The sequence below is a fragment of the Sciurus carolinensis genome, chromosome 4 (assembly GCF_902686445.1).
Source record: "Sciurus carolinensis chromosome 4, mSciCar1.2, whole genome shotgun sequence".
NCBI classification, from domain to species: domain Eukaryota; kingdom Metazoa; phylum Chordata; class Mammalia; order Rodentia; family Sciuridae; genus Sciurus; species Sciurus carolinensis.
This window is the reverse complement of record NC_062216.1, coordinates 106,692,824-106,711,187: the sequence shown is the minus strand read 5'-3', so window position 1 is coordinate 106,711,187 and position 18,364 is coordinate 106,692,824. Positions and strand designations below refer to the sequence as shown.

The 18,364-nt window shown below is 34.1% G+C and overlaps 1 protein-coding gene across 4 annotated transcripts in view; it reads left to right on the top strand.

The window, feature by feature from the left end:
• The window catches only part of Scaf11 (SR-related CTD associated factor 11), a 77,557-nt gene that overhangs the window by 28,777 nt on the left and 30,416 nt on the right, over positions 1-18,364 (top strand). For 3 of the 4 annotated variants that reach the window (XM_047548553.1, XM_047548552.1, XM_047548551.1), the window contains exons 2-3: positions 7,854-7,935; positions 9,558-9,709. In XM_047548553.1, the coding sequence (XP_047404509.1) occupies positions 7,875-7,935; positions 9,558-9,709 (213 nt within the window). In that variant the 5' untranslated portion in view covers positions 7,854-7,874. Of the gene's footprint in view, positions 1-7,853; positions 7,936-9,557; positions 9,710-15,332; positions 15,502-18,364 lie in introns of those variants that run through there. The other variant, XM_047548554.1, reaches the window with a different exon arrangement.

Here is an 18,364-nt window from a genome sequence, read left to right as displayed (position 1 = left end):
AATTTGGTTCTTTCCTCTCACAGCCTTTAAAATTCTGTCTTTATTTTGTATGTTAGGTATTTTCATTATAATGTGCCTTGGTGTGGGTCTGTTGTAATTTTGTGTATTTGGAGTCCTATAAGCCTCTTGAACTTGATTTTCCATTTCATTCTTCAGATTTGGGAAATTTTCTGAAATTATTTCATTGAATAGATTGTTCATTCCTTTGGTTTGTTTCTCTAAGCCTTCCTCAATCCCAATAATTCTCAAATTTGGCCTTTTCATGATATCCCATAGTTCTTGTAGATTCTGTTCATGATTTCTTACCATCTTCTCTGTTTGGTCAACTTTGTTAAATATTGAGGTTAAATATTTTGTCTCAGTATCTGAGGTTCTGTCTTCCAGGTGTTCTATCCTATTGGTTGTGCTTTCTATGGAGTTCTTAATTTGGTTTATTGTTTCCTTCATTTCAAGGATTTCTATTTGGATTTTTTTTAATATCTCTAACTCTTTATTGAAATGATCTTTTGCTTCCTGTATTTGCTCTTTTAACTGTCGATTGGTGCTATCATTCAATGCCTGCAATTGCTCTTTCATCTCATCATTCAGTGCCTGCTTTTGCTCTTTCATCTCATCATTTGCTTCCCTCATCATTTTAATTTTGTACATTCTGAACTCCCTTTCTGTCATTTCTTCTGCCATGCTGTCGTTGGATTTAATTGATGTAACATCTAGATTTGTTTGGGGCATTTTCTTCCCTTGTTTTCTCATATTGTTCAGGTATCAGTGGACCGCTAAGATATTGCAGATTTCCTCTATTGACTTATAATGTCCCTGAAGATTGCTAGTATATCCCCTCTTATCCTTCAGTAGCCTGCAGTCTTGGAGGAAGTTGATAATGCAGTGCTCCACAAGGAAGCTGCCTCTCTAGGGATGGTGACCCTCAGGTGGGGTATATTCCCTGATAGTGGGCAGAGGTGCCTCCACTTGTTGACCAATGGTCATCCAAAGGGGAACTAGGCTGCAGGCTGAGGCAAGGCCTGTTTGTTCCTGTGTCTCTGATTTTACCGTCCTTGTGGGAAAACCTCACCCGGCAGGGAGGACTCACCCAGTGGGGAGGTCTCGCTGGTCAGTTCCCCTCCTAGAGGTTCCCCTCAATCTACAACTACCGCCTGGGCTGGGCTGTCTTCCTCTGCAACGTTCCCAGGGGCCTGGACCTACCTCCTGGGCCTGGGAGCCTCACCCTTCGCAGACGAGTCTCCTTAGGCTGCCTCTCCTCAGAGAATCTGCCCGCAGTCCTGGAAACTTCGCTCCGCCCCTAGGCGTGTCTCTGTGCGGCTCTTCAGCAAGAAGCCGGTCTTGGGACCCTGCTCTGCACCTAATCGCCTGGCTGTGCAGCCCCTCCACCTGGAGCCCTGTACAATAGCTCCGAGACCCAGAGACCCACCACACACCTCCTCCGGACAGCCGCCCGGTTTCCGACGCAGTCACTAGGAGTTCAAGCAACTCACTTCGCGTCTCCTCCTCCCGCCAACCGCCCGTAGCCCTAGGCAGTCACTTCGAGTCCAAGTGACCCACCCTGTTCCTCCTCCTCCTCGGGTAGCCCCCTGGGTGTTCAGGAGTGGTTGCTTTGAGTCCAAACAACTCACCACTCACCTCCTCCTCTGGCAACCGCCTGTGGCTCTGATGCAGTCACTCCTAGACCAAGCGACCTGCCGCGCTTCTCCTCTTCCTCCGGGCAACCTCCCGGTGTTCAGAAGCGGTCGTTCTGAGTCCAAACAAGTCGCCATGCAGCTCCTCCTCTGGCAACCGCCTGTGGCTCTGATGCAGTCACTCCTAGACTAAGCGACCCGCCATGTTCTTCTTCTTCCTCTGGGCAGCCCCCCACGTGTTTAGAAGCAGTCGTTCTGAGTCCAAACAGCTCACCATGCAGCTCCTCCAGGCAACCGCCTGTGGCTCTGATGCAGTCACTCCTAGACCAAGCGACCCGCCGAGCTTCTCCTCTTCCTCCGGGCAACCCCTTGGTGTTCAGAAGCGATCGCTCTGAATCTAAACTGCTCGCCACGCTGCTCCTCCTCAGGCAGCCGCCCAGAGCCCCAGTGGTTGCTCCGAGTCCAAGCGCTGTGCTGAGCCGCCTCCTCTACGATGATCCCGTGGTCCGTGTTTACCGCTCCAGTGGGGGGAGTGGCCTCTAGCCGTGCAACTCTTTTCACAAAGTTCCCTGCGTTCCGGGGCTACCGCCCCATCCAGGACGCCTCCCCAACGGGAGAGACTCACCCGGCAGCTTTGAGTTGGTCCCAAGTCTCTCACTATCTCCTCTTTTGAATCCTGTGTCCTGGAGCAGCATGAAATGCAGCCGCCCTCTAGTCCACCATCTTGAAACCCCCCCAAAATTTTAAATGATCTTCTATTCTTTGAAATTTATTTGAAGTCAGTTTAGGATCATCAAAAGAAAATTCAGTTCAACTTACAATTAACTTATAGAATATTTTTACAGAAGGGAAGCTTATGTGCTTTATTGAATGACACTTAGAGAAGACGGTATTCATTATAAAATATAATTTATATATAAATATGAATGCTAAATACTTAAAGGAGAAAATGTGAAAATTGCATAGGTTAGACAAATTATGTATAAAGAGATAATCTATTACATCTTTTGAAATTTTTTAGATTTTCAAAATATTGTGCTAATTTTCAGACAGACATTTTTATCACATTGATTTAAATATTTTTATTAGTATTTAGAATAATGGATATATAATAGTATGATATGGACACAAATTAAAAATTATATGCAATTATAGATCATACAGGAGCACAATATGACTCTAAAATCAACTAAGTTGGGAAGTTGTTTAGAGGATTGTTTTTCAGGCTTTTAATACCAATAAATCAAATGCATTTCCATACATAAGCAATGAATCCACTGCAAGAGAAATCAGGAAAACAACCTCATTGACAATAGCCTCAAAAAAAAAAAAAAAAAAAACGAAAAGAAAAAGGAGAAGGAAACTTGGGAATCAATCTAACAAAAGAGGTGAAAGACCTCTACAATGAAAACTACGGAACACTAAAAAAAAGAAATTGACGAAGACCTTAGCAGATGGAAAGACCTCCCATGCTCTTGAATAGATAGAATTAATATCGTCAAAATGACCATACTACCAAAAGCATTAGATAGATTCAGTGCAATTCCAATTAAAATCCAATGGCATTCCTAATAGAAATAGCAATCATCAAATTCATTTGGGAAAATGAGACCCAGAATAGCCAAAGCAACCCTTAGTAGGAAGAGTGAAGCAGGAAACATCACAATACCAAGCCTTGAACTACTACAGAGCAGTAGTAACAAAACAGTATAGTATTGGCACCAAAACAGACTTGTAGACCAATGGTATAGAATAGAAGACAAACCCACATAAATACAGTTATCCCACACTACACAAAGGTGCCAAAAACATACATTGGAGAAAAGATAGCATCTTCAACAAATGGTGCGGGAAAACTGGAAATCCATATGTGGCAAAGTGAAATTAAACCCGTCTCTCACCCTGTACAAAATTCAACTCAAAATGGATTAAGACCTAGGAATGAGACCAGAGACCCTGCACCAAATATAAGAAAAAGTAGGCCCAAATCTTTATCATGTTAGCTTAAGACCAGACTTCCTTAACAGGACTTCCAAAGTGCTAGCAGTAAAATCAAGAATCAATAAATGGAATGGATTCAAACTAAAAAGTTTTTCTCAGCAAAGGAAGCGATCAGTAACGTGAAGAGAGAACCTACAGAGTGGGAAAAAATCTTTACCACATGCAGATAGAGTACTACACTCCAGAATTTATAAAGAACTCAAAAAACTTAATATCAAAAATACAAATAACCCAATCAATAAATGGGCTAGGGAAATAGTGGACACTTCACAGAAGATGATATATGTTCAGTCAACAAATATATGAAAAAGTGTTCAACATCTCTAGTAATTAGTGAAATGCAAATCAAAACTACTCTTAAGATTTCATCTCACTCCAGTCAGACTGGCAATTATCAAGAATACAAGCAACAATAAATGTTGTATTGGGGGGATGTGGGGAAAAAGGTACATTCATACATTGCTGGTGGGATTGCAAATTAGTGCAGCCACTCTGGAAAGCAGTATGCAGATTCTTTAGGAAACTCAGAATAGAACCACCATTTTATTCAGCTATCCTACTCTTCGGCCTATACCCAAAGGACTTAAAATCAGCACACTACATTGATGCAGCCAAATCAATGTTTACAGCAGCTCAATTCACAATAGCTAGATTATGGAACCAACCTAGATGCCCTTCAATAGATAAATGGATAAAGAAACTGTGGTATATATATACATAGTGGAATATTATTCAGCCTTAAAGAAGAATGAAATTATGGCATTTGGAGGTGTAAATGGATGGAGTTGAAGAATATCATGCTAAGCAAGATAAGCCAGTCCCCCCAAACCAAGAGTCAGTTGTTTTCTCTGATAAGTATATACTGATATATAATGGGAGTGGTGGGGTAAAGGAGGAACTTTGGGTTATGCAAAGGGGAATGAAGGGAGGGGAGGGCACAGGGAAGGAAAGATAGTAAAATAAAACAGACATCAACTTCCCAACTTAGTTGATTTTATCCTGTGTACATGTATGATTACACGAATGGTGTGACACAACATTGTGTACAACTAGAGAAATGAAAAGTTGTACTTCATTTGTGTGCAGTGAATCAAAATACATTCTTCTGTCACGTATAACTAAGTAGAACAAATAATAACAGATAATCTATTACATCTTCTGAAAATTTGTTAATTTTTAAAATATTGTTAATTTCCAGATTGACATTTTTATCACATTGATTTAAATTTTTTATTAGTATTTAGAATAATGGAGGTTTAGTAGTATGATAAGGACACAAATTAAAAATTATATGCAATTACATGTCATACAGGAGCACAATATGACTCTAAAATCAACTAAGTTGAGAAGTTGTTTAGAGCATTGCTTTTTAGGTTTTAATGTATATTGATTTTGTACGGAGTTTAAAATACAGAACCAAATTCACTATGTATTTGATGGTACTTGAGATATCCTGAAGTTGTAACAAGTTTCTACATTATACTGATGCTGTCTTTCTGCAGGAATAACAATGAGAGTAACCATGGTTATCTGAAAAAAAATTGTTTTTAATAGTCATCTCTGTGTAAGCAACTTCAGCAGTCTAGTTGCTTGAATTAAAATCCTTTGAAATTAATAAATACCTCCCATTCAGTCTATCATCAGATTCTCATGTGGCCAAATTTTCAAAACACATCTGAAGTCTGAGCACTTTCTAGCTTCTTTGCTACCTCTGTGGTACAAAGCCATGCTATCTATTTTTGTAGATTATTAGAGTAATCTTGCTGTCTTCTACTTTTCCCCTTGCTACCTCTTCTGCTCAAAACTGCCTAGTGGCCCATCTCACTTAGAGAAGAAGCCATTGTATTTACTTTAGCTTAGAGAGGGCTGTATGACCTTGTCTTCTGTTACCTCTCTATTCTCATCTACTGCTTTTCTTGTTTGATTCTGTTCTAATCACACTTTCCTGTTTCTTGTACCTTGAACATAACAAAACTACTTCTTGCCATGTGAGGTGGCGCACACCTGTGATCCTGGTGGATGGGGAGGCTGAGACAGGAGTATCTTGAGTTCAAAGCCAGCCTCAGCAAAAGCGAGGTGATAAGCAATTCATTGAGACCCTGTCTCTAAATAAAATACAAAATAGGCTGGGGATGTGGCTCAGTGGTTGAGTACCCCTGAGTTTAATCCCTGGTACCCAAAACAAAAACAAAGCTGTTTCTCTGTCTGAGGACTTTCACATTTGCTGTTCTTTACCTATAATGCTTAGCACTGTCTGTCCACACAACTATATATTAGATATTTTACTTATTTTTTTCCTTTACTAGAGTGTACAGGCAAGGATTTCTTGTCTGTTTTGTTCAGTGCTGTACTTAGTGAATTGCCTACAGCACTTAGTAAATCTTAAAACAAAACCCACAACAGGTCATTGACTTTGTTGAATATCTTCATTGACAGGTTATATTAAGATAACTGCTAACATTCTCCTTAAGATTTCTATTTTTTCAGGCTTATGACTTTACTTTTCTTAAAATGATAGGGTTTCCAAGGCTGTCATTATTTTTGTCTTCTTCCTTGGACATTGATCTTCATGTTGTTTGTCTCTAAAGAATAACACCAGAACTAAAACAGATGTTGCAAATGTAGGCAAAGAGTGAGAAGTTGTCTGCTTGATGTTCTACTTTTATTAAAGCAGATTGATTGGATTAAATTTCTCTTTTTTTTTTTTTTTTCTAAAGTAACTTTACTTTTGGTTCATTTTGAGCCTTAAATCACTGCAATCTTTAAATTATTCTTACATCTTGTTGGGTTTGGTGGTGCATGTAATCCCAGTTGCTCAGGAGGCTGAGGCAGGAGGTTTGTAAGTTTGAAGCCAGTGTCAGCAATTTAGTGAGGCCCTAAGGAATTTATGAGACCCCGTCTTAAAATAAAAAGAGCTGGGGATGTAGCTCAGTGGTAAAATGCCTCTGGGTTAAATTCCTAGTTATTCCCCAACCCCAAATAAATTATTCTTAACATCTATTACTAAGTTTCTTCTTATGCAGTTGGTTTTGTAACCAGAAGAGTGAAACGTTGCATTTTCTTTATTTAACTAAACAGGAAATTTTCCTAGGCAAGTCATACCTTTAATGTACAAATTAGCATATGTATATTATTTTAGAAAATAGGAAAATTGCTTCAGATACATAGGAGAATCACAATTGATATTTGGAAAATTTCTTCTGTTTAGATAACTAAAATGTATTCAGATGGTTGTTTGCAGTCATCTATCTTACATCATTTCAAGAATGAATATTGAGAATTGATTTTTAAAAATAATTTTGCTTCATAAATTTCTTTCCTTTGACTACCAAATTAATTTCCTTTCCTATGTTTCTCTCTTTTTTTGCCTCATATAATCACCATTTTCCTAGTGTCTAGATCAGAATAATCATGACTCCTTCCCCATATTTGCCTACAGAATCTCAGCAATTATTCATCTGCTCTTTAATTCCTTGGTTTTCTAATTCAGTTACTTTAGCTATGCAAATCATTCTGTAATCCATTGTATACTTTCCCAACATAGTAGTCTTGAAAAAAATAAACTTATATCTCTGTCTGTCTCTCTCTAACTTTTTTGCAGTGCTGGGCATCAAACTTAGGGTCTTGAACATGCTAGGCAAGTGCTCTACCACTGAGTTACATCTACAGCCACTTCTCTTCAGAGGAAGATTGAATCTTAAGCTTTTTAGTCAATCATCAGAGATCTGTGTGTAATCTAGTCTTATTTGATTTACATTGCTTTCTTTCTTTTATTGCCCCTCACTGTGAAATTCTTAGTTTATATGCCCATCCTTTTCCAGTATACACAAATATACATACTTTCACTTACTATTCTTGTCAGATTGGCCTACCTAATTACTATTTTATTTCCCTATAACTATTTTGCTCCACGAATGCCTTAAATTTCTCTGAAAATTCCATTTCAGATTCATCTCTTTTTCCTATGCTTGGATTGTTTTGTCATAGAATTTATCATTTAGCCTTTATTTAATAGTTAGCTAAGACTTTTCTTTTCAGTAAAACTGTTTGCTTTTTTTGCTTGCAAGTACTATAAAAAAGAATACTGAATTATTCACAGACTGGCTTGGCTTATACTGTGTTCTTTTATGTGCAATTTCTTGCAGTTCAGAATTAATTTTTTAATAAATATTATTGAGAGAAGTCAAATGTAAAAATTCTCTATTATAATTCATCCTGTAGGAAACTCTCTTCCAAGGAAAAATGAAGAAGAAAACTGTGTATACACTAAATGTGGGAGATCAGGAGTATGAAGATATGGAAGGTAATTTTTTTGTTTTTATAAAGCTTGTCTGTTGAAAGCAAAACTTTGTGTTTCCAAACATTCATTTGTATACATGTCAAAATACACGAGAAATTTTTTGATTTTACTTAGTTTTGTTGTTAAAATAAACTAAAGAGGTATATACTTTTTTTTTTTTTAGCCTCTGTATTTTAATTCTCTTATGGATTTTAATTAGTTAGACCTCCCTTCTACCTCATTTTTTAGCCCCTCTTTCATGGTTATATCTCCTGTTCTTTCTTTCTTTCTTTCTTTCTTTTTTTTTTTTAAGTTGTAGACACAATACCTTTATTTTATTTATTTGTCTTTATGTGGTGCTGAGGATGGAACCCAGGGTCTCACACTTGACCGGCTAGTGGTCTACCACTGAGCTACAATTCCAGCTTAGTTATATTTCCTTTTCTGTCTCCTAGAACCTAGATAGTTTTTCAAATTTGTCTTCCAGTTCAAAAGTACTTTTTTCTTCTTTGTCTGATCTGCTGTTTAGTTATTCTACATGGTACCTGACAATTCTGATTTTTGAAACCAGTGATTTTAGTTTTTGCTGCTTTTGTTTTTGCAGATTCTTAATCAGGGTGACTTATTTTCCTAGATTTGTTAATGGTTGATTATGATTTGATATTTGATAAATTTAATCTGTGGAATCCTGACTGCCTAATATAGGAATGCTTTACAGGATTCATATGTGACTTCCTTCTTCTTAGACTCATGCTGGCTTAGTTTAGCTCCCATTTGACTTAGTACTAGAGTCTCTCGGTATTAGAATCATTTCTGCCTGGGAATGCTTGGTTTCCAGATCTGAGCAGTAGTATTGACAGTCATGCCAGGATAATCCCAGTTTTTCTTATGTTTGCTGTACACTGTTCATATTTCAGCTGACCATTCCTTTATTTATTTTTTTATATTAACTTTTAGAGTTTCTTTCATTTGCCTCTGAGTCAGCAGTTCATAGTGTTGTTTATCCTAGGCAAAAGCTGAAAACAAGTTTACATCCATCAATAAGTTTAAAAGAAAAAGCAGACTAATGTGTATAGTTGTTGCATTTGTGTGAAGAATAGGGAAGAACATGTTCCAAGATTTACTTTTTTATGCCTTAAAAAATCTTTGGAAGGACACAGAAGAAACTTAACCATTGTTACTTGGTTGGATAGAACTAGATGGGTGGAGATAAATTGAGTGGGAGATTTGCCACTATAGCCATTTTTACTTTTAAATTTTGGAACCATATGAATTTTATTTTAAAAATTAAATTATTAATTAAATTTTTAGTTCAAAATTCATTAAAACTAATTGAAGTTCTTTTTACTCTCCCATTAAAAATAAAGTGGCAGGGGTGTAGTTCATTGCCAGTGCATGTGCTTAGCATATTCAAGGTGCTGGGTTCAGTTATCAGCAGTCTCCCACATATATACAGAAATAGACATAATACACATGCATGCAAAAGAAAGTAATGTTGGGGCTACTGGACTTAAGGAGTATGTTATTTATCTAAGATCTAATTATTTTTAATAGGAGGACCCATAGAGTATGTACTCTGCTATATCACTATAGAAATAAGTTATTTGGTTTTAGAGGACTTAAAAACACATTTGGTTGTTTTACAGGTGAAGAAAACAATACTGCTACCATTGGTCTGTTGTACAGTGAAGCAGATAGATGTCCAATTTGTCTTAATTGCCTATTAGAGAAGGAAGTTGGTTTTCCAGAAAGTTGTAATCATGTCTTCTGTGTGACCTGTATTCTCAAATGGGCAGAGGTAAGTCTGAGAATCAGAATTAACCATGGTTGATACATACTATATTTTAATTCCTGAGCAAGATTTCATTTTATCTAAAGAGTGATACTGCATTTCATAAATTATTTCACAGTAATGAATTTCCCTAGTACTTGGGACAAATATCCTTGTATTATTAAAGTTCTCTCAGTATATTTTCTTATAATTTTCTTTTATTCAGCTTTTTATTCATTTACAATTAAGGAATTTTAAGTGCATTCCTTAAAAAAAAAACAAAAAACAAAAAACCTTAACCTTACGGAAGAATAGATCAGACTACTTTTGACTCTTTGTATGATAACATCTATTTACTACTAATAACACTTCTGTCTGCTTTTTGTTTTATATTTTTCAGAGAATCTTCACATAGGTTATTTGATTTCTTTTTACCCATCTTGTGGATTAACCAGAGCAGATAGTAGTAGTGTCTTTTCATTTAACAGATGAGGAATCTTGGATTTTATGTTCTATTACTTGGCCAAGATCTCAAAATTTAAGGGGCAGTGTAAATTTAGAATTCAATTTTCTAATTTCTGATTTTAATATAGCATCAATTAATTTCAGAGTTTGAGGTTAAATATACTGAGATTCTTCATAGAGTGTACCTGATTAAGGAACAGGACTTTTGATATGTTATATTGACTCAATTTGGGTCAAATACTTTGAAAGAAATATTCATTATAAACCCTGTTGTTATAAATTGTTAAATAAAAATTCATTGTTCTTCATATTAATCATGTTGTACTTTCTGAGTTAGTATTTTGACAGTGTGTAAAAATTAGTAAAAAAAAAGTTGTATCTCAAAAATGATTTGAACATTAATTGCATTCAGATTTTTCAGTGTCCCTAGATACATTGGAAATAATTGCATTTTACATAATTGGGAATTTACGTATATTGTCCTTAATAGTGTGAAAAGGAGAAATAACTATTTATACTGTCTTTCTGACTGAGTTCTAGGAAAAGGGAAGAAAAAGTTTGTTATGCTTATTGAATTCATAATAGTGTACATAGAAACTCTTAACTTAGATTAAAACTTAAACCAGTCTTGACAAGAAGTGACTAAGGATAGTTGAAAATGTATTTTGGGGAAAAGTATTTTGAGTTTTATTGAGTTAAAATGGTTGGTAAATCTCTCTATAAGTTTGCAGGAGCATTGACTAATGAAGTAAAAATGCATATGTTTCTCTGCCACCAAAATAAAGATTTAATATGTGTTGTATTTATTATATCTTGGTTATTTTATGATGAAATACTTTTAGAAAGGATTTTGCCTGCTGGGTTCAGTGGTATACTCCTTAAGTTATCCCAGTGACTTGGGAAGCTGAGGCAGAAAAATCACAAGTTTGAGGCCAACCTCCAGAACTTTGTGAGACCCTGTCTCAAAATAAAAATAAAAAGAGCTGGGAGTATAGCTCAGTGGTAGAGCACCTCTGGGTTAAATCCACATTACCACCATCTTAAGGAAAAAAAAAAAAAAAATCACTTCAGGTAGAGAAGCACCATTACTGGGTGAGTGGAAGGTTTCAATTCAGTGCTTTTCATGATTATATTCAGTGACCACATAATTGTGAACTTAAACAACATAATCTGAATATGTATTTTTCACTTGAGAAAGTAGAATGTATTGACATGGTACTCTGTCCTTCCTTATCACACCAAGTCCATCTTCACAACCATAAGCTTTATTTAATACATAACATACTAGAGTATATGCTGAGAAGTGGCCATTGCTAGGTTGTAGAGTATGCATACTTTCAACCCTATTAGAAAAGTTAAGTTAGCAGTAAACTTAATTGTGTATTAATTGTTGAATATTTAAGGTGAAAATACTTGGTAACTTAAGTATTGTGGCAGTCAACACCTTTCTTGCATGTAATATTTTTCTTGTTATGAGTTATTCTTTTGGATATAAACATTTTATTGAAGTGAAATTGCTTAAAAGCAAGTACTTAACTGCTATACTACTTTTTTAAATTATGCGGGGCTGGGTGGTTAGAATTATGAAATTGTTTAAACAAAGTAATTAATTTTGAAAGGGGAGAATAAACAGAACATTCTGAATTATTACATTGTCCTTAGTGGGAATAGCAGCCATCAGTTAAATAAATGATTAAAGTTGGGTGGTAGCAGGAGAACGATCTAATAAATTTTTCATTATAAATTATGAATGAATGCTGTTTTACAAAGTCATTTAGACTTTAAACTAATTTTCAATTGAATCTCCTCTGATAAGAATTAGATGTGTTTTAAAATATATCAGTGCTTTGACAAATAGAATCAGATTTTTTTAAAACTTGCTCAGTATATTTTGCATCATTATAAGTTCTTTTCTCTCATTTTTCTCAGCTACCATCTATTTAAAAGAGAGGTATGCAGTTCACTTTTGATGCCAGAATTGGGAATAAGTATATATATTTAGAGTCTACCAAGGCCATGCATTATGCTGCTAGTGCTCTTATGCATTCTTTCATTTAATTACCTTTAATTTGCTATGTAGTGTTTATGTAATGTACAAAGTAAGAATTACTAACTCAAGTAGTAATTTGTTTCCAAATGCTTAAAGGAATAGCCTAAAGCTAAAATAACTTTAAAAAAATTGATCCATAGTTTAACATTTTACATATGGTCTCCTCTAGAAGAGTAGATATCAAAGTGAGATTTACAGTGGTTGGAAATCTGCATGATAAGAAAACAGCACAAAATGTATTCAGGATCATTTTTCTAGATTTTATGTCTTTCAGAAATTCAACCAGGCTGAAATGTATAGTCAGGGTTCATGGAAATGTGATTCAGAAGTGATATCAAACACAAAAAAAATAAAGAGAAGTCATTTATTTACTTTCATCTTAATATTTTGGGCATTGAAGAAATTCTGATTGTAAGAAACAGATATTTAGAAAAGTTAAGATATATTATGTAGCTGAGTGTATTTTGAATATGCTCCAGAAATTGTTCATGCCCTTAAAATATCTGTCTCCAAGATGAAAGTAAGTTTTAACCTGTCCAGGCTGGAGAATCTTGGTTCTATTGTTATTTAAAGAAAAACTGCATAAGGACTTGAAAGTAATTAATTGACCTTTTGTAGTCCATAGGTACGCCACAGAATCCACTTCACTTAGAACAAAAGGGTTCAGCATAGTAAAACCTGTGCTTGCTTTGCTTTCAAAGCCTAGAACCTAATTGTCCTTTATCTTTCCCCTTGTCTTTTAAGTAAAATATTTTCCTTAGGAACACTAGAACAAATTGAAATTAAGCATGTCCTGTTTGACTGTGTTGTTTCAAGGAATTCATAGATGGTAAGCCTGTTAGTTTATAAAATTATAATGATATAGAATGTTGAACAGACAGTACAGTTAAATTACAGGATAGTTGAAATTTTTGTTTATTTAAACTATCACTGTTAGAGCTGAGAATTTGAAATTAATAAAAACCATATTTCATTGGACTGATGAAATATGTGTAGAGCCAGTGTATTGAAGTTTCATCAGTCACTCGAATTTACTTTACACGTATTATAAGTAAAAATACAGTCTACATTTACTGAGATTTTTGAACTTACATAAATTTAATCTTAATTATCTGAGTTTGTGCATTTAAAGTAAATATTTAGAAAGGTGAAGGCTAGAAAAATCTGATGTATGAACAGTAGTGAGAGCTGATCATAATTATGATTCCTATAGACAAGGGATTCCCCCCTCCCTACACAACTGGTTAAGAAGATATGATTTATATAATTTGGCACAGTTGCCAAGAAGTGGTTGAAAATCTGGCCTTTAAAGGGGTAAGGTTTGAAAACTAAGAAATATTACATGTTTAAAACATTTCAGGAGTTCTTATTGTTTTTTGGGGGGGTGGGGGTGAGAGTGCCAGGAGTTGGGGGCAGTGCTGGGGATTAAACCTCATACATACTAAGCACATGCTCGACCACTGAACTACACCTCCAGTCCCGCTTACTGTATTGAAAGGACATGCAGTGTATGTGATTAAGATGCTCTTGATATCTTCTGAGGTTCTTTTCCCATATCTTTTAAATAATGTAAAATATTTCCCTTTTAAATATTACTTTTTGAAATGTGATCAGCTTTCCCATTATACACAGTAAAATATTTATCTCAGTCTTCCATTTCCTATGAAGTACTGACAGTTTCAGTTTGAGAAAGTAAGGTTAATGAAGTCAAAATTGGACAGTTGGGAGAGGTATGCTTTCTCTTATGAGACTAGAAATGAAGAGTCTTACCAAGGTGACATACAGTTCTTGAAGAAGTCAGACAACAGTGCTTTGAATACAGACAGGTGAGGAGTATATTTTTGAATCAATAATATATAACAAAAAAATCAAGATATGAGTAGTTAGTTGACTTACATTTGGCTATCAATATATTTATATACAAGTGTTCCTTTATGCAGTAAGTGGAAATTTGCACCTCATTCTGGTGATTAAAGGATTTTCAGTGGCATAATAATTCAGCAAAGCCTTATTGACTGGGCATTTTCCAATCAATTTTTTCTTAAATTTTAGTTTTTTAACAAAATTACCAAACTTACCAAAATCTCCCTGTTATTGTATTTCTGTGGGAACAATATTTTAAGCATATAATTGGAGTACCACTAACATTAATTCTTTATCACTGATAAAGTATTGTTGGATATATTATTTCATTTAAGTGTATTAGATTGGGGCAATAAGTGATCAGTGCTTTCTACCTTTATCCTTAAAGTAGATTAGGGAAGTTGCTAGTTCTGAGTCCTCCAGAACTTGAACTTGTGACTTACTGGTATCCACTATCATTTTTACCCTATTAATTAATTCTTTGGGAAATACTTTGGTAAAGACTATTTCTACATTTTCAATGCTTATTATCTGAAGGATATTTGTGGAGATTTTCATTTAATTCTCTTTACCAGTCAATATATGAAGATTTTCACTTAATACTCTATTCACCAGTCAGGTAAATTAATGTGTATTTCTGTGTAGACTAGTTTTAAATGTCAGAATACATAAAATGATTTATACAAGTAGTTCACTGAGTCTTCTGTTTTTGTAGTAGTACTAGAAAGCTTAACTATTAAATATCAGAAGAAATTAAGATTAAATGTAATTCTACCCAGTTGTTATGTCTTGGAGAACATTGAGTGACTTTTATTTGAGTAGTTAGATGTACATTCTTACTGTTAATTTTATCAGTGAAAACAATTTGTCCTTTAGGATTATACTTCTGAAAGCTAGTACAGAGAACCCTAGTTTCTCTAATATGAATTGACAAGAACTGTCTTGAAAGAATGTTTTAAGTGTGACAGGAAAATGTAGGCTGAAACAAGTGAGCACTTTTGGAGGTATAGACTAGGTGTTTTAGAACCATAAATGAGAAGGGATAGGTCCTGGTTAATAGTTTTAAAATAAGCATCAACTTTTAATAGTATTCATTCCTCAATCATCTTTGTTTGTTTTTTTTTTTTACTGCAGTTTTGTATAATATGCTTTATTCGTTAGTGGGAGATATATAGATGTTTTAGAGATTCCCATGAATAGGAAAACTTACCAAGAGGTATAGAGATTTAGTCTTTAAGCACTTATCTTTAACACTTGCTTCTCTCTCTCTAGGAGGGGCTATCTATAGTCAGCCTATGTGATTGAGGATAGAGCAGCAGCAGGAAGCAAGAAATATTAGAAATCAAGAATCCTGAATTTCCAAATAAGGAAGGTTTCCTGTTTTTACATTTAAATATGGGTTTGTCTGAGCTGGGAATTTACAACGCTTCAGAATACTAGGGTATGTTTTACTGAAATCATTAGGAAGATTATTTTTACTATCAAAATGGCCTCCTTAACTGAAATAACCTTAGTATGGAGCATTCACGGTAAAATGTATGCTCTATTTATTATTAAACATTATATCATAAAACAGTGAGCAAATGTTATTAATTTTATAGCTGTATCATAAAGTCAAATGGTGATTTTAGATACTTTGATTTTGAAATTAATTAGAAATTTTAAAAAGTATTGAAAGTCATTCATTTAACCAGGTGAATAATTGAGGGTATTTTTGTTAAAAATTAAAATGATGAATAATTGAGAGATTTGTTTTGCATATAAGGAAACAATTTGATAATTTTCTTCAAAATTGAAATCATTTTTTAAAATACAGTAAGTATATTGATTAATTAAATTTTTCTGTAATAGTTTTAAATGTGGATTTTTAAAACCTTACTATTAGAAATTTAATCAGTTATTCTAGTGAAACAAACTTTGTTTTGAATACTAAACTTAAAGTAGTTTTGCGATATAAGGATGAGATTCCTTTGGGAATACAATAAAATTAGGTCAATCTAAACCTTCTTTTAAAACCAATTTGTAAAATTTTTCTATTAAAAGTATGATATTATCACATTATACATAGTTTGATGCTTTACTACATATTAATGAACTCTGGTGTGTATTAGAGTAACTTTAATTTCCCTATAATACATATTAAGAAAAAAATTAAAGGTCTACTTAATTTTTCAAAATGTGTATTGATTTTTTTCATTGAATTCTTTAGCCACTCTTAATTTATTGATGTATGCTGTGAAGACTTAGCTTAAGATAACTGAATTCTTTTCTGTTTTTTTTTTTGTCAAATGCTTTGCTATGCTGTTTTTTTTCCAGAATCAAAAAAGGGCAGCATTGTTTGTTTGTTTCTTAGCCATATCAAAAGGTATTTTTCTCTACCATTGGTGGCGTTTTTTTTTTTTTTTTAAAGATAATAGAAATAATTTTTTTATTGTAAACAAATGGGGTACAACTTGTTTCTCTGGTTGTACATGAAGTAGAGGTGTAACATCATTTGTGTAATCATACATTTACATAGGGTAATGATGTTTGATTCATTCTGTTATTTTTCCTTCCTCCCACCCCTCCCACCCCTCTTTTTGGTGGCTTATTTTTTGACCTATGCTTTCCTTGTATGGGAAAGATAAATCACTTTTAAGAAATGTTTCTGTTGCCTCATCTTGAGCCAAAGTGAATTAACTTTTTTTTGTAGTGTTAACTAAGTTATTTTAGGAAATAAGAATATGCAGATTATAATATATAGTAGTTACCTACCTGTTACCTTTTTCCTTGCTTTCCATTTTTTTTAAAGTTTATTTTTGTTATTGTTGTAGAGCAATTCTTTCTTTGAATGAATCTTTAGACAGATCCAAAGCTTAAGGAAAAGGAGAATGAAAATCCTACCCAGAATCCAAAAATTGAAACAAATTAAAATGGGATGGTTAAATTAAAACCATGTCACATCGAAAATTATAAAGGAAGAAATAATATTTAACTGATGTCAACAAAGGAAATTTAATAAAGAAAAACTTGAGGTTGTGTAATTTCAGAGTCATTGAATGATTCAGTGCATGATATACAGTAAATTTCTTGGACATAGAGGTTTTCTTTGGGTCTTGTCATAAATTGTAAAACCTAGAACAAGAAAATAATTTCCATGTATGTTATTTCCAATAAAAATCACTAAGAACTCATGTTTATCACTTGTATATACATCATACTGGGTTGCTTTTTTCTAATCAAGCCTTTTTGTGGTTGTTGCTGTTTTGTTTTTTTTGTCTTTTGTATTGGAAGTTGAACCCTGGGTACTTTATCACTGAACTACATCCCTAACCCTTTTTATTTTGAAACAGGGTCTTGCTAAGTTATTCGGGCTGGCCTTGAACTTGAGACCCTCCTGCCTTAGCACCAAATCACTGGGATTATAGGCATGCATCATTGTGCCTAGTTGATCAATATTTATAAGACCTTACATAATGTTATATGCCACACATTTTTCTAAGAATTATTAATTCAGTTAATTCCTGTGGAAACCTTAGAGTTAAATTTTGTTATTCCCATTTTCATAAATCATATATTTGAGGCACAGAGAGGCAGTGTAACTTGTACAAGTTTATAGAAAAGAGGAAATATGAAATAAATCCAGAACCTCTGCACATCTTAGGCATTAAGCAAACACTGGAGGAAACAAATTTTCATTTATTACTGTTTAATCTTTTTATGAATATTTATCTAAATTTACCTTTAAAACAAAAATTATTTTTAAGTTTTTATAAAAATAGGGAGAACTTGACAAATTTACATGTTCTTAAATTATAAACGTAGTGAAAATATAGCCTTATCTAAGAAATTTCATAGAGTATATACTAATTGGTAAACAAACAGCGATTGCATAGGTAATTGAAATAGAATTACTACTTGTAATACATTGTTATAAGGTCTTTAGGGGTTGGGGCTGTAGCTCAGTGGCAGAGTGCTTGCCTAGCACGTGTGATGCACTGGGTTCAATTCTTAGCATCATATAAAAATAAATAAATAAAAGCATGCTGTCCATCTATTTCTACAAAAAAATCAACAATAAAAAAATTAAAGCTGCTTTCTTATTACAAACAGCAAAACTTCTTAAGGTCAGATTTCTGTAGGTAAAGTCATAGTATCCTAAATCCCTGCTATTTGTAGGTTAGCGGAACTGGCTTCTACAAGTTCCAACTGACTTCTTATAGTAAGGTCACATTTCCCAATTCAGAGTGGTGAAGCATTTTCCTATCAAAGACAACTTACTTGATGGGTAAAGAACAAATTACCTTTTACTAAAGTGGTAGAAG